Genomic DNA, 12,947 nt, shown 5'->3' with positions numbered 1-12,947 from the left:
AAAACGCGTTGCCTTGATTTTTTCGAAAGGGCTTGCAATTATCGTTTCCCAGGTAGTATGATATGAACTATTGCGCAATACAGGCAGATGCAGCTTGAAAACTTTCCAAAAGAGAGCAATGTCGCAACATTGGTAGGGAAAACACACTACCATCGAGCTCTGACTTAGTGAAGAATAAGTCCTATATTGTGGTGTTTAGATCAGTCAGAGAAGGTCGAATTCTGGAAGACTGAAGACTCCAGCAATATAACTAAATTTGTGTTTGTATCATCGATTGCCACAACGACAATGGAGAGTCACAAGGATCTAAAATCGATGTATGCTGATCTCGTAAAGAACCTGAATTGTCCGATCTGCCAGGATATACTGAAAGAGGCTAGGGATCTAGCGTGTGGCCATACCTACTGCCTGGGATGTCTTCAAGAGCTGGTAGCCATAAAAGGTACGCACGTGAGCCATTGAAGTGATATTTATGATGATGATGATGATTATGAAGATAATGAAAATCATAGGCCGCGTAGAAAGGTTTTTTTTAAGTGGGGGGGGGGGGGTGGAGCACTCATCCTGATAATCTGAATGTGCGCAAAGCGCGAAGTCCCTTGCAACCTGGGGTCCAGGGCCCGCTCAAGGACCCTGGAAACTCTGGGATTCTAGATGCTCTCTGGTGCAATATCAGCCTTGTTTGGTGCATTTGATTTTATTTTTTCAGCGTAATTTTCAAGCAACTCATCAAAAATTGATAAAATGGGAATTGTGGGCATATAGTATCGCCATGAAGGATTATGCTCTGTTCTTCGAGATTTAACAACCCACTCTATCCGTGGACTTAATGTGATTTTTTCCTGGTCACATAAAGAGATAAGAAATCATAAACATTAAAAAATTGACATGCAAACAACATGAAATTTTACATAGCAAGAGTCATGGAGTATATTTAGCTCAACTGCACAAGGGGTATTAGCATTCCACTTCATATGCAAACTGATTATACTGATAAGAAACCTTCAAGTTGATCCATGCAGGCGCGGATCCAGGGGGAAGGGCCTGATCCCCCAAAAAAGTTTTTTTTTTAATGGTGACCAGAAATGTACCATTTTTTTTCCTCAAGGGGGGGGGGGGGGGTGTTGATTTTCAAATGTTCGGGGTCAACATAGAAACAAAATTAGTGCTCACTATGTATTGCCAGTCTTGCCAAATACTCCACCATTCATGTTTGTATACATGTTTCCTGACATAAAATTTTATACCTCGTTTGAACAAACTGTGTCTAACATTTGTTCTTTAAATAGCATTTACTGCTGTTCCCATTTAAACACCTACAATCCTAGTTTTGACTCCAGAGCTCAGAGTCAGACCAGTTTATTAGATCACAATGACCAAAATTATTAATTTCTTCTTCTTATACCAAACAGTATAGAACCCTTCAACACTTGTCATGCATGGTTCTAGTTTTACTAGAAGAAACTTAAAAAATGTACTTTTGTTACCAGACATCTAAACTCTTCACACATTTCACTGAATACAAAGCTAGTTTTATGACCTGACAAAGTCATGAGCACAATGATAAAATCATTAAGAACCACCAGACTTTAGTCTACCCTGGAATTAAGTTGGTTAAAGTAGAAGCAAAAAAGTTAGAGAAAACAATTCAGTGAAGAAATAAAAATATTATGATAAAGAAAATGATAATGATAATGGTGATATAACTGAAAATACTACTACTACTAATAATACTGATAATAATAATATGCCTGATAATAAAATGATCATTAATAGCATTGTTATAACATTAATAACAACACTACATCTTGTAGTAATATCAATAATGATAATAAAAAGCAATAAGGAGAAAATGGCCTAATTTTAATGAAAACAACAACAACAGCAACAGCTACAACAATAATAATGATGTTATTATTCATACTATCAGGGGCATAGCTAAAGGGACTGGGAGTATGTGGCACCCCTAAACCACTCAAAATGATATCATCCTTTTATATGTAAGTTCATTATGATTTCTACTTTGAATCTTCTATTGTTGTCTTTATGAATGTTATGCTAATCACTGCCGCTCTAGATCAAAGTACGATATATTGGCATCATTGAAATGCAAGGGCATAATTTGGATTCGTCGTTGAAGAAGTAAACTTAATTAAAGCCTGTGTCAGTTATGTCTTTTACAATGTAAGCGCTCCTCAAGTAAAAATGAGTTATACAGTTGTTGCTATTGTTGTTTTCATAATTTTCTTATGCTTTTAAAGGTTGGACGTCTAAAATCAAATGCTGTCTCTGCCAAAAGGAGACCAGTATCCCCTCTTTGGGCTTGACCAGTCTGAAGCAGAACTACAAGCTCCAATGCATCCTCGATGAGCAGGCAGGTATCATGAAAAGAATGGTCGCCGAAAAGGCCTCTGCCACTGAGGCAAGGAAAACAGTGCAGATCTGGGTGCGTGACCTCGAGGGCAAGTCACAATCCATCCACGTTCGCTTGTCAGACACGGCAGACGCCCTCAAGCGACAGGTCGCGAAGAAGACCGGCATCCCATCCAATGTACATCGTCTGATTTATAAGGGCAAGCAGGTGAACGGCTCAACGACTCTGGAGGAGTATGAAATAAAACAACACTCTACCATCGAGCTCGTACTTCCTCTCAAAGGTGGGAACATGACCCATTAAGTCGCAATCTTAGAGATAAGTTCTCAGTATTTCGACTGTGAAGAGAATATATAACATAATGATGTAATGCCAAATGATGTAATCTTTATTATCCGCATTTTCGAAAGTAACTCGTTTCTTCGTAAGGGAGGTTATATACAATTTTTAAAATGTCATAAATATCGGGTAGTTTTGTTATAGCCTGTCCATTCATAACATTCCTATGTTTTAAAAACTATGATTATTGGCAATACTTGGCAATAATGCATCATAATTACAGTCGTTCTTTCTGGAACAAGCTGGCTCAAATCTTTGTAACAAAGTCATCCGAATTTAAAATTGTCCACATGATTCATGTGTTGGTGTTACCAAAGGGAAGAACTAAAAGATATTTCGGCGCTTTCTCATCTGCATTTTCTGCAGATGTGTTTATGATCCGAATGATCTTCTCACAAAAAAAGTATAATCACATGTCGATGATCCTTTGATATCTCAATGGGGCCCGGGGTGCACATTTAAGGGTGCACATTCTTCATTTTATACTAAAGGTATCTGCCCCTGTGCCACTGACCAACACTCCCCCCCCCCCCCCCCCCATTTGCCCGGCACTTGATTATTAGAGGATAGTTTAATCAATATACTCCGTTTGCTCAAACGTGTCATTTTATGTCACATGTACGTTCAAATTTTTATTTAGATCACAGAGTTGGGTAATTGTTCAAAATCAATATTAACCATTCAGCATTATGCAAACTTCGTTTAAATGCGAAAAGAAATTTCGACTTATTTTCCTCCAAGTATTATCAAATTTTAACACTACTGGCATCTTGGCTGTCCGGGGCAAACATTAGATATGTGCCCCCGCTGCCAAAACGTATCTACGTAACTGTACAAGCAAGGGAGCAAGGCGATCTAACGATAGACATCTATTACATTTTACGCAATTTCTAAGCATTTACATTTTATTAGCGAAAATCGCAAGGGAGCAATCAACTCGATCTGTACAGTTTTAAATGTTTAACATCAGTAATTGACTTTCTTCCACAAGTCTTGATGGTGGGGTTCGAAATTAACGACACCCCTAAATAAATACAGCCGCACAAGTTAACCAAAAATTAATACTTTTCCCCGAAATTTGAACCGTATCAAATACCTTTTAAAATATCAGTATTGAAACGCAATATTTATCAAGAGGCTTATGTTATAAGTAGCGAAGCAATTAAAATTACATCTATGGTCAATTTTGTTAACCCTATAAAAAAAAGTTTCTATATTCTATCTTACGGCGGCAATTTTATGAGCTCCTACAATAATGCAAAATAAACTGACTTTTCTTTTAACTCATTTAAATTTGTCATTCTTTGGTAGAGTACAATGAAGGGCAATTTTTTGCAACCTGAAAGCTAAATGGAGAGAAACTGTCAGAGAAGAATGGAATAGAATGAATGAGAAAGAAAGATGACAGATTAAAAGAATTCGGAGGAGAGAAAGAAAGAGTTGTCGAACTTCACAGATATATACATACACGCAAGATAATTCATTAGAAAGAAATATATATATATATATATATTTTAGATTCTACATTCGTTTGCTTTTCAGAATTTACAAACTGTATTTTACATATACATTTTTTACATTTTTTAATAGATTGCATTCAAACATTTAATCATGACTACTTATACAATATAGATACATGAGAAGAGCTTAGTTACAATTACCAACAAATGTTCTACTGGTTTGACCAGAATTCTAATATCATGTATCTAATCATATGAAAATGAAATAATGAAAGGCAAATTATTAGAAACGATGAAGTGATATCAGCATACAAGGCTCGTTCAGATATGACGCTGCAAATCCCCAGGGGTGTTTTTTTTTCTTTAGGATGACGCAAAGTGTAATATACGGTAAAAATGTATAAATACTTTTTGCTGTGGTACTACCACGCCATATCTGAAAAAACCTTTGAGGTTCCCTTGATTGAGACTATACAGAGCTGGACTAGCAATCAACAGTAAAGGAAAACAGTCCACAAGATCGTAGAGACTTTCGAGAATCAACCGTAATCAATTTCAAAAGCCTCGTAAAAATCCTTTTGAAATGTGCAATTATTACACTGACATATTACGTGACTCGACAATTACTTTTATGGACAATAAATATGGCATTTCCTGGAGTTCATTTCCTGGAGTAAATTTCTTGACGGTCCTTGTGATCAATCACATTCCCTCTTTGGGCTGATATTTCTCAGTTTTGAATGCTGTAATACATATTTTGTTATTCATAAAGCATCTTTTATTTGTTTAACGTTTAACAAAAATCAAAAATTAAAAAGCCGACCGTAGAATTTAAGATTTTGGGGTCAGTCCCAAAGGGCAATATAACATCTTTTTTTGTTAAGGCCTGATCGCTAGGAAGCATTGTCTATATACTTACTGTTTATGGAAAAGGGGTTGTGGTGGCCGATTTTCTACCGTACCAGATACAATTTATTCACATACTCATTTGAAAGCCTCAATATAATAATTCCTTTTTCTGATGTGCTTGCTCCATATCTCCCTCGATCTCTGTCTCTCTTCCTCCCTTTCTTTCTCTCTCTCTTCCTTTTTTGTTCTCTCTCTCTCTCTCTCTCTCTCTCTTTATCTCTCTCTCTCAATTGAGCCCTTTGTACTTTTAAATGAATTTTTTTCTCCACTTTTACTTATTTTGTTAACCTGTCTGAAAAATAATCAACTGAGAGGCAATTCCATTGTACACCAGTTAGAAATCATGTTCGTGATACGTAATACTTCAATTTCCTGTTCGCACATTAAAAACGGATGGAAAAAACTATCTAGAAAACACGTTACCTTGATTTTTTAGAAAGGGCTTGCAATTGTCGTTTTCCCAGGTAGTAAAATATGAACTATTGCGCAATACAGGCAGATGCAGCTTGGAAACTTTCCAAAAGAGAGCAATATCGCAAAATTTCGTGAGGAAAACACACTACGTACCATCGAGCTCTGACTTAGTGAAGAAGCAGTCTAATGTTGTATGCCGATCAGTCAGAGAAGATACAATTTTGGAAGACTGAAGACTCCAGTAATATAGCAATAATTGTTTTTATATCATCGCCAAAACAACAATGGAGAGTCATTGGGATCAAAAAACGTATACTGATATCGTGAAGAAAATGTTTTGTCCGATCTGTCACGATGTACTGTTAGAGGCTAGGGATCTAGTGTGTGGCCATACCTACTGCTTGGAATGTGTTCAAAGGCTGGTAGCCAGAAAGGGTACGTACGTGAGCCATTGAAGTGATATTTATGATGATGATGATTATGAAGATAATGATTATTATAGGCAGCGTAGAAAGTTTTTTTAATTGGGGGTGGAGCACTCACCCTGATAATCTGAATGTGCGCAAAGCGCGAAGTCCCTTGCGACCAGGGTTCCAGGTGCTCTCTGGTGCAATATCAACCTTATTTACGTGCATTTTATTACATTTTATCAGAGTATTTTACAAGCAATTCATCATCAATGAAAAAATACCAAAGGGAAATTGTGGACATATAGGAATAACACCATGAAGGATTATGTTTTGTTCTTCGAGATTGAACAATCACCTTTACCCGTGGACTAAATATGATCGATCTTTCTTGGTCACATGATATTAGAGATAGGAAATCATGAACATAAAATGGACATGCAAGCAACATAACATTTCCGTACCAAGTTCATGGAGTATATTTAGCTCAACCGCTCACCGGGGTATATATAATGGTATTCCACTCCATTACACACGGAATCAACTGATGAGAAACCTTCAAGTTGTTTCATGTACCTCTCTTCCTATGATTAGGCAAGAAAAAGAATGCATTATTGAATGTGGATTGTTCATAATAAATTTAGGATTATCATAGATTAATAGTCTTAATGCCTAAATGCTTTATAATGCATGAGTTAAGAGCTTGTTCATACGTAGAATCTACAATGACTTGATTATATTTCACGATTATATATCAAGATCTTTATATCCTCTGTCTGTGTTAACTGTAATTCCTTGTCAATGATAGAATCCTCTCGCGCATGGGACAGAGTGTGACTAAATCTAATAATTCCCATCATGAGTACTCTGTTTTGCATCAGTTCTTTGCCTATGTTGCCGGCATATACTAAGTAGCGTAATGGTGTAATACAACTATGCTCCCTATACTCTAAACGGTAGTACATGCATCACTACGTAAACATTTTCCGGCTATATGTATTGCCAGTTTTGTCCAATACTCTCACCGTTCGTAATTGTATGACGCGTTTCGACGCGTTTTTACAGACCAAGGTTTGTAAAAACGCGTCGAAACGCGTCATATGACGCACATAAACCTAGGTTTGTCGACAAACCACCTTTGTGAATTCGGGCCACTCGGATCCAGGATTTATTAGGGGGAGGCCCAAATTTGGAATAAATTTTAAATTTAGTGTGCTGAAATTTTAAAATCGCGTCGGTCGATATTTCGCTCAGTGGGGAGGGGGGGGGGGGGGGGGGGGGGGGGGGGGGGGGGGGGGGGGGGGGGGGGGGGGGGGGGGGGGGTAGCGAGCACCAATTTTTTAATATATTTTTTTTGCCCCCGGAAATTTGAAAACCGCGTCGGCCGATATTTCGCTCAGTTGGGAGGGGGAATGACCCTCTTGAGCACAAAAAAAAGGTATATTTACTTTTTTTAAAACTTTTGTTTGGCCAGAGGAGGGGGGGGGGGGGGCAAGGCCCGCTCGGCCCCTTGGATCCGCGCCTGGTCTAACATGTCATGTTCTGTCAATGGCATTTACTTCTGTTCCCATCTTAACACCTACACTCCTAGTTTTGACTCCAGACCTTAGAGTCAGACCAGTTCATTATCACAATGACCAAATTATTATAGATTACTTCTTCTTATTCCAAACATGTGCATTATAGCACCCTTCAACACTTGTTATGCATGGTTCTAGTTTTACTAAAAGAAGCTTTGTACGTCTGTTACCAGACATCTAAACTCTTCACATATTTCACTGAATACAAAGTTAGTTTTATGCCCTGACAAAGTCATGAGCATAATGACTAAATCATTAAAAAACCACCAGACTGTAGTCCACCCTGGCAAAAGTTAGTTTGAATAGAAGCAGAAAAGTTAGAGAAAACAATTAAGTGAAAGTTTGAGAAAATCGGACCACAAATAAGAAAGTCATGAATCTTTCAAAATCATGAAAATCATCATGAAATCTTTGAGACAAATTGACAATGCGGTCAGAAATTGTGATGTCATACCCTTACAATTCACCATTAATCTTAATGACAAAATGAACCGAAATCTCCACCACATGTACCACCAACGGTAGCGCGTCGGTGGTGGCCGGCGACGCCTGCAGGGGCTGCATTGCACTGTCTGCACTTGTCATGCAATGGAGGAAAGGCTTAGGCTGATTGGGTGGAAGTCCCGGCACGGTAAACAAAACAACAACAAAAAAGAAAAAGAGCCTCCCAAAAAAAGTTACCATGAGGGCTAAAACTAAATTTGGATCCGTCGTTGAAGATGTGATCTAAATATGTGACAGTTATGTCTTTAACAATGTAAGTGCTCCTTCATTTTAAATAAAACACGACTTATACAATTGTTGTTACTGTTGTTTTAATAATTATAAAGGTTGGACGTCTGACATCAAATGCTGTCTCTGCCAGAAGATGACCAGTATCCCTCCACGGGCGTGAACGATCTGGAGCAGAACGACAAGCTCAACTCCATCATCCAGAAGCAAGCAGCTATCCTGGATAAAATTGAAACTTTGTTGGCCAAAGGGAGCCCCGGAGGCAACACAGTTCTTCGACGTTCGCTTGTCAGACACGGCTTTCCCCCTCAAGCGACAGGTCGAGAAGAAGCTCGGCATCCCACCCAATGAACAGCGTATGATTTGGGGGGGGGGGAGCTGCTGAATGGCCCAACGACTCTGGAGGATATTGGAATAGGGAATTTATCTACCATCGAGCTCACAATTCCTCTCCAAGGAGGGAACATGACCCATTAAATCGTATTGTCTTAGAGATGAGTTCCTAGCATTTCGTGAAGTGAATCTTCGACATAGAGGTTATACAAAAAAAGAATTATTATAAATATCAAGTTTTTTTATTTTATAGTTTGTCCAATTATACTATTTCCTATGTTGTAAAAACTTTGGTATTCGCGCAATACTTGGCAATAATGCATTATTTAGTCGTCATTTTATAATCCATTTTACGCCCAAAAGTGGACATCATTTAACCGATAAATACTGAGAGCAAAAAAAGAGTGAACACTATTTTTAATTAACATTTTCAAATAACTATTCAATACAACTTATCTTTCACAAGCGGCCTTATCAAAATGTGAGTCTTTGAAAGAAAATTGAGGAAAAAAAGATCATCTGGCCATTCAAATGTAGCATTGGAGGTATTCTATGGCTCAGCCGCCTCGATCTTGGGTGGAAAAGATAGGGATCTTGACCGTGCTTGTCAAAATCATACTGTTCTGAGACTACAGTTGACATCCAAAGCTCAATCATCCTCATTGTTTAGCATTCTTTGTTTTCATTATTGAACAAGAATTTGTTTACAAATGCACATGTTCATTATCATACTTGTTTGCAACTTACTTAATCAGACCCTTTAGCGGTTAATTGAATGTGCCCATCCAAGCGTGGTAGTTCAAAACTTGTTCTTAATCGAAGTTGGTAGAGTATTAATTTTTTTTCAATTTGATATATATGTGTAAGTAATTATATATTTTTTCTTTTGCTGTGTATAATTCTTCCCATGTAGAACAGGCTGGCTCAAACTTTGGTTACAAATTCATCCGAATAAACATTTTTTTTCCACATGATTCATGTATTGGTGTTACCAACAGAAAAAACTAAAAAAATATGTCGGCATTTTTCCTTCTGCCTTTTTTTCGAGATGTGTTTATGATTCAAATTTATCTGGCTGGGATGGAGGGGGTGAGTACAAAAAAGAAGGTACTATCCCATGTCGAGGAGCCTTTGATGTCTTAAATTGATCCGGGTGCACTTCTTTATTTTATACTTATCATTTTTATCAAGAGGCTGATGGATCTTATAGGTAAAGAAGCAATAAACATCTATGGTCAAATTTTGTGAACCCTTTAAAAAGGTTTCTATAAAGTCTATCCTATATTGTGACGGTAATTTGATATCCTACAGCAGCAGAATAATGCGAGGGTGCAAAGCAGCTGAGCTTTAGAATATTTTTCAAATGTTAACCTTCAAAAACTGCATTTATACTATCTTCCGTATTGAGGCGCATACTGTAATCCTTGAAGGCTCGTGAGTTTTTCTTCTTTTTACCCCCTTCTCTTTTTCTTATTTCCGTGTTTGCACCCCCTCAAGTGCGCCCGCGGTCCCCTCTGCCCCTAGACAGATACGCCACTGCTTGTCAAAGATGAAATAGATTATTAGAGTATGCTAAGCGTATTAACAAAACAAATAATAATAAGTTGTACTGTCTAGTTGTGACTTGTACATGTATGTCGCTATGTAGCAAAATAAAATTGGCTTTTCTGTTAAATCATCTAAATTTGTCATCCTTTAGTAGAATACAATGAAGGACAAAATTATTGCAACCTGAAAACTAAATAGAGAGAAACCGACAGAGAAGAGGGGAATAGAGTGAATGAGAAAGAAAGGGAAAACTTGAGAAAGATGGCAGAGTAAAACAATTCGGAGGAGAGAAAGATAGGGGTTTGGCGAACTTTACAGATGCATACATACACGCAAGATAATTTAGAAAGAAATATATACACATATATATTTTAGATTTGTGGTTGAAGTACATTCGTTTACTCTTCAGAATTTACAAACTGTATTGTACATATATGTGTTCACATATTATTTATTAGATTGCATTTAAACATTATTTAATCATTACTACTTATACAAATAAGATAAATAAGATGATCTTAGTTGCAATTACTAAAAAAGGTTCTACTGGTTTGACCAGAATTATCTCATGTATCTAATCATATGAAAATAACACAAGGAAAGCAAAATATTAGAAACGAAGAAGTGATTTCAGCATACAAGGCTCGTTCAGATATGACGTTGCAAATCCCCGGCGGTATTTTATTGCTTTAGGATGACGTAAATTATAATAGACTGTTAACATTTATAAATCTTTTTTTGCTGCGGTTTACCGCGCCATATCTGGACAAGCCTTTGGGGATAGAAATCAACAGTAAAGGAAAACAGAAAACAAAGAATGAAAATTCTCTCATGGAATCTAATTTGTGTGCGATTATTGACCAAAATCCTATATCTCAATCAATACTTGAGAAATGGTGGAAAGATTCCCCAGATATATATGATGAAAACCCCAACCAAAGGAAACCATGGATAGGAACAACAGTCTACAGACTGAATAATCCTGGATCAAGTGAGTTACAATACATTGTCTCTAAACTCCATATTGCCTTGATATTACTCTTAATAGTAAAACAAACTGTGTGTCAAGTTGATGATTCTGATCAATGTTTCGAATGTTCGAAGTCAGTGGGCTGTTAATACAGTAACTATTTGTAAAGTATATACTTCAAAGTCCTTCTGTCTCCAAACAGGCAGTTTTATTTTCTACTTGGGGCTGGCTTCACAAAAGCCTTTGAACACCCCCCGAGTTACCTAACCCATGGACATGCCTTACCCAGCCATGGCCCACTTTGGCTCCAATATCATAATCTAATCATGTGGTAAAGACCATAGTGTAATCATGGACCAACTACGAACCAGAATCCATTCCAGTAAACGGAACAGAGCTGTATTTTCCTGTGTATCCTTCCTGCTTGTATCCTTAGTTATCCCTGGTTGGCTGGCTTCCAAGAACAAACCTATTCAATTTTGAAAGCCTCGTAAATATTCTATTGAAATGTGCGTTTACTACACTGACATATTACGTGACTCGACAATCACTTTTATGGACAATAAATATGGTATCTCATTGAGTTAATATCCTTGAGTTATTTTCATGAAAGTCCTTGCGATCAATCACATTTTAGATTATTAATTTCATTTAAAATATGTTGTAGGATATAGCGGAGAAGAAGCTGAGGATCCCGAGTAGTAGTTCACATTCACGAATCGTTGGTGCTCTTACGACCATCTCACGTCTATCTTCCGGGACAGATGCCGCACATGACTGGGCAGTGTTCATCGATTATTGGTATGTCCCCACATAGACTCAGCGTTTGGGTTCTAAGATATAACAACCCCCCCCCCCCCCCCCCCCCAAAAAAAAAAAAAAAAAATATATATATATATATATATATATATATATATATATATATATATTGTAGGCTTTTGTATTCTAACAAATCAGTGTTTTAGTATTGGACGAAGGTTAAGCATTTTCTGTTGTGCGCACAGATTGCGCATGCGCTATAGCAATATGGCGCATCGTTGATTTAGCAATTACCAAACTGAAGGAAAATGAGCATAAATTACAATTAACAATCATGTTGGTGCAATTTTCATGTTTCTTTTGGGGATATTATTTGTATAGTAGTTATCTAATCAGGAATAAGGGGTTATACTGAAGATTATATGTGAAGATTTAATGGGATTAGCAGAAATGTTGGGTTGAAGTGTTGTTTTACTAACGAGGACATAATTGTTCTTTTATACGTTTATGTATAGGGACATTTTTGGATTGGCTTGGATTGTGTAATTAAGGTTTTCCACTGCACTGTTTCCGATATACAGGCCAGCCTCACCGAGGTTGGCCTTAGTCTTTAGTTGAGTCTTTCATCTAGTCTACACTTGTACTTGTGTTGATCGAGTTCACCCTGAATGTTGGTTGGTTCGCATTAAAGGAATTCGACATGCAACTCATGTTCATGATTGGTCTGATTTCTAACAGAGAAACCGTTGTTAGACCCCGTTCTCACTCACTTCGTTGGAGCGCTCTGGACATGGAGCGCTCTAACTAAGACCCGCTCCTCAGGAGCGGTTCTTAGGTGAGTGAGAACGCTCAAAGTGGTCCAGGAAGCGGACTTCTGAGGAGCGGGTCTTATTAAGAGCGCTCCAGAGCGCTCTAACGTGCAATGTGAACGGAAAGCGTACTTTGAACGGAAGTGAGCTAGTGACCTTCGGTGCGAAACATGTAGTACGGTACATACGGTTTGTATTCCGCGCGCGAAAAAATTGACCCGCCTACCTGAGCTGCCATAGCAACACGACCACTTTGACTCGTGGAGCGGTTTGAGCCATAAAAACTGCTCGGAGTGTGAACGCTCGCAAACCG

General features: G+C 37.8%; 1 protein-coding gene across 1 annotated transcript; it reads left to right on the top strand.

The window, feature by feature from the left end:
* The first annotated feature begins 288 nt into the window (after window positions 1-288).
* LOC115918476 lies at window positions 289-2,677 on the top strand. Its single transcript, XM_030980197.1, has 2 exons — window positions 289-442; window positions 2,262-2,677. The coding sequence occupies exons 1-2, from the start codon at window positions 289-291 to the stop codon at window positions 2,675-2,677; spliced, it is 570 nt and encodes a 189-aa protein (XP_030836057.1).
* The last annotated feature ends 10,270 nt before the right edge of the window (window positions 2,678-12,947 follow it).

The sequence above is a fragment of the Strongylocentrotus purpuratus genome, unplaced genomic scaffold (genome assembly GCF_000002235.5).
Source record: "Strongylocentrotus purpuratus isolate Spur 01 unplaced genomic scaffold, Spur_5.0 spur5_scaffold_11, whole genome shotgun sequence".
NCBI lineage: Eukaryota > Metazoa > Echinodermata > Echinoidea > Camarodonta > Strongylocentrotidae > Strongylocentrotus > Strongylocentrotus purpuratus.
This window is presented reverse-complemented; position numbering and strand designations above follow the sequence as displayed.

Bases quoted from the DNA above. Each gene is read 5' to 3' on its own strand.
- LOC115918476 (XM_030980197.1), top strand. From the start codon at position 289: ATGGAGAGTCACAAGGATCTAAAATCGATGTATGCTGATCTCGTAAAG. The intron at 443-2,261 runs GTACGCACGTGA...ATGCTTTTAAAG, and splicing joins AGAGCTGGTAGCCATAAAAG to GTTGGACGTCTAAAATCAAA.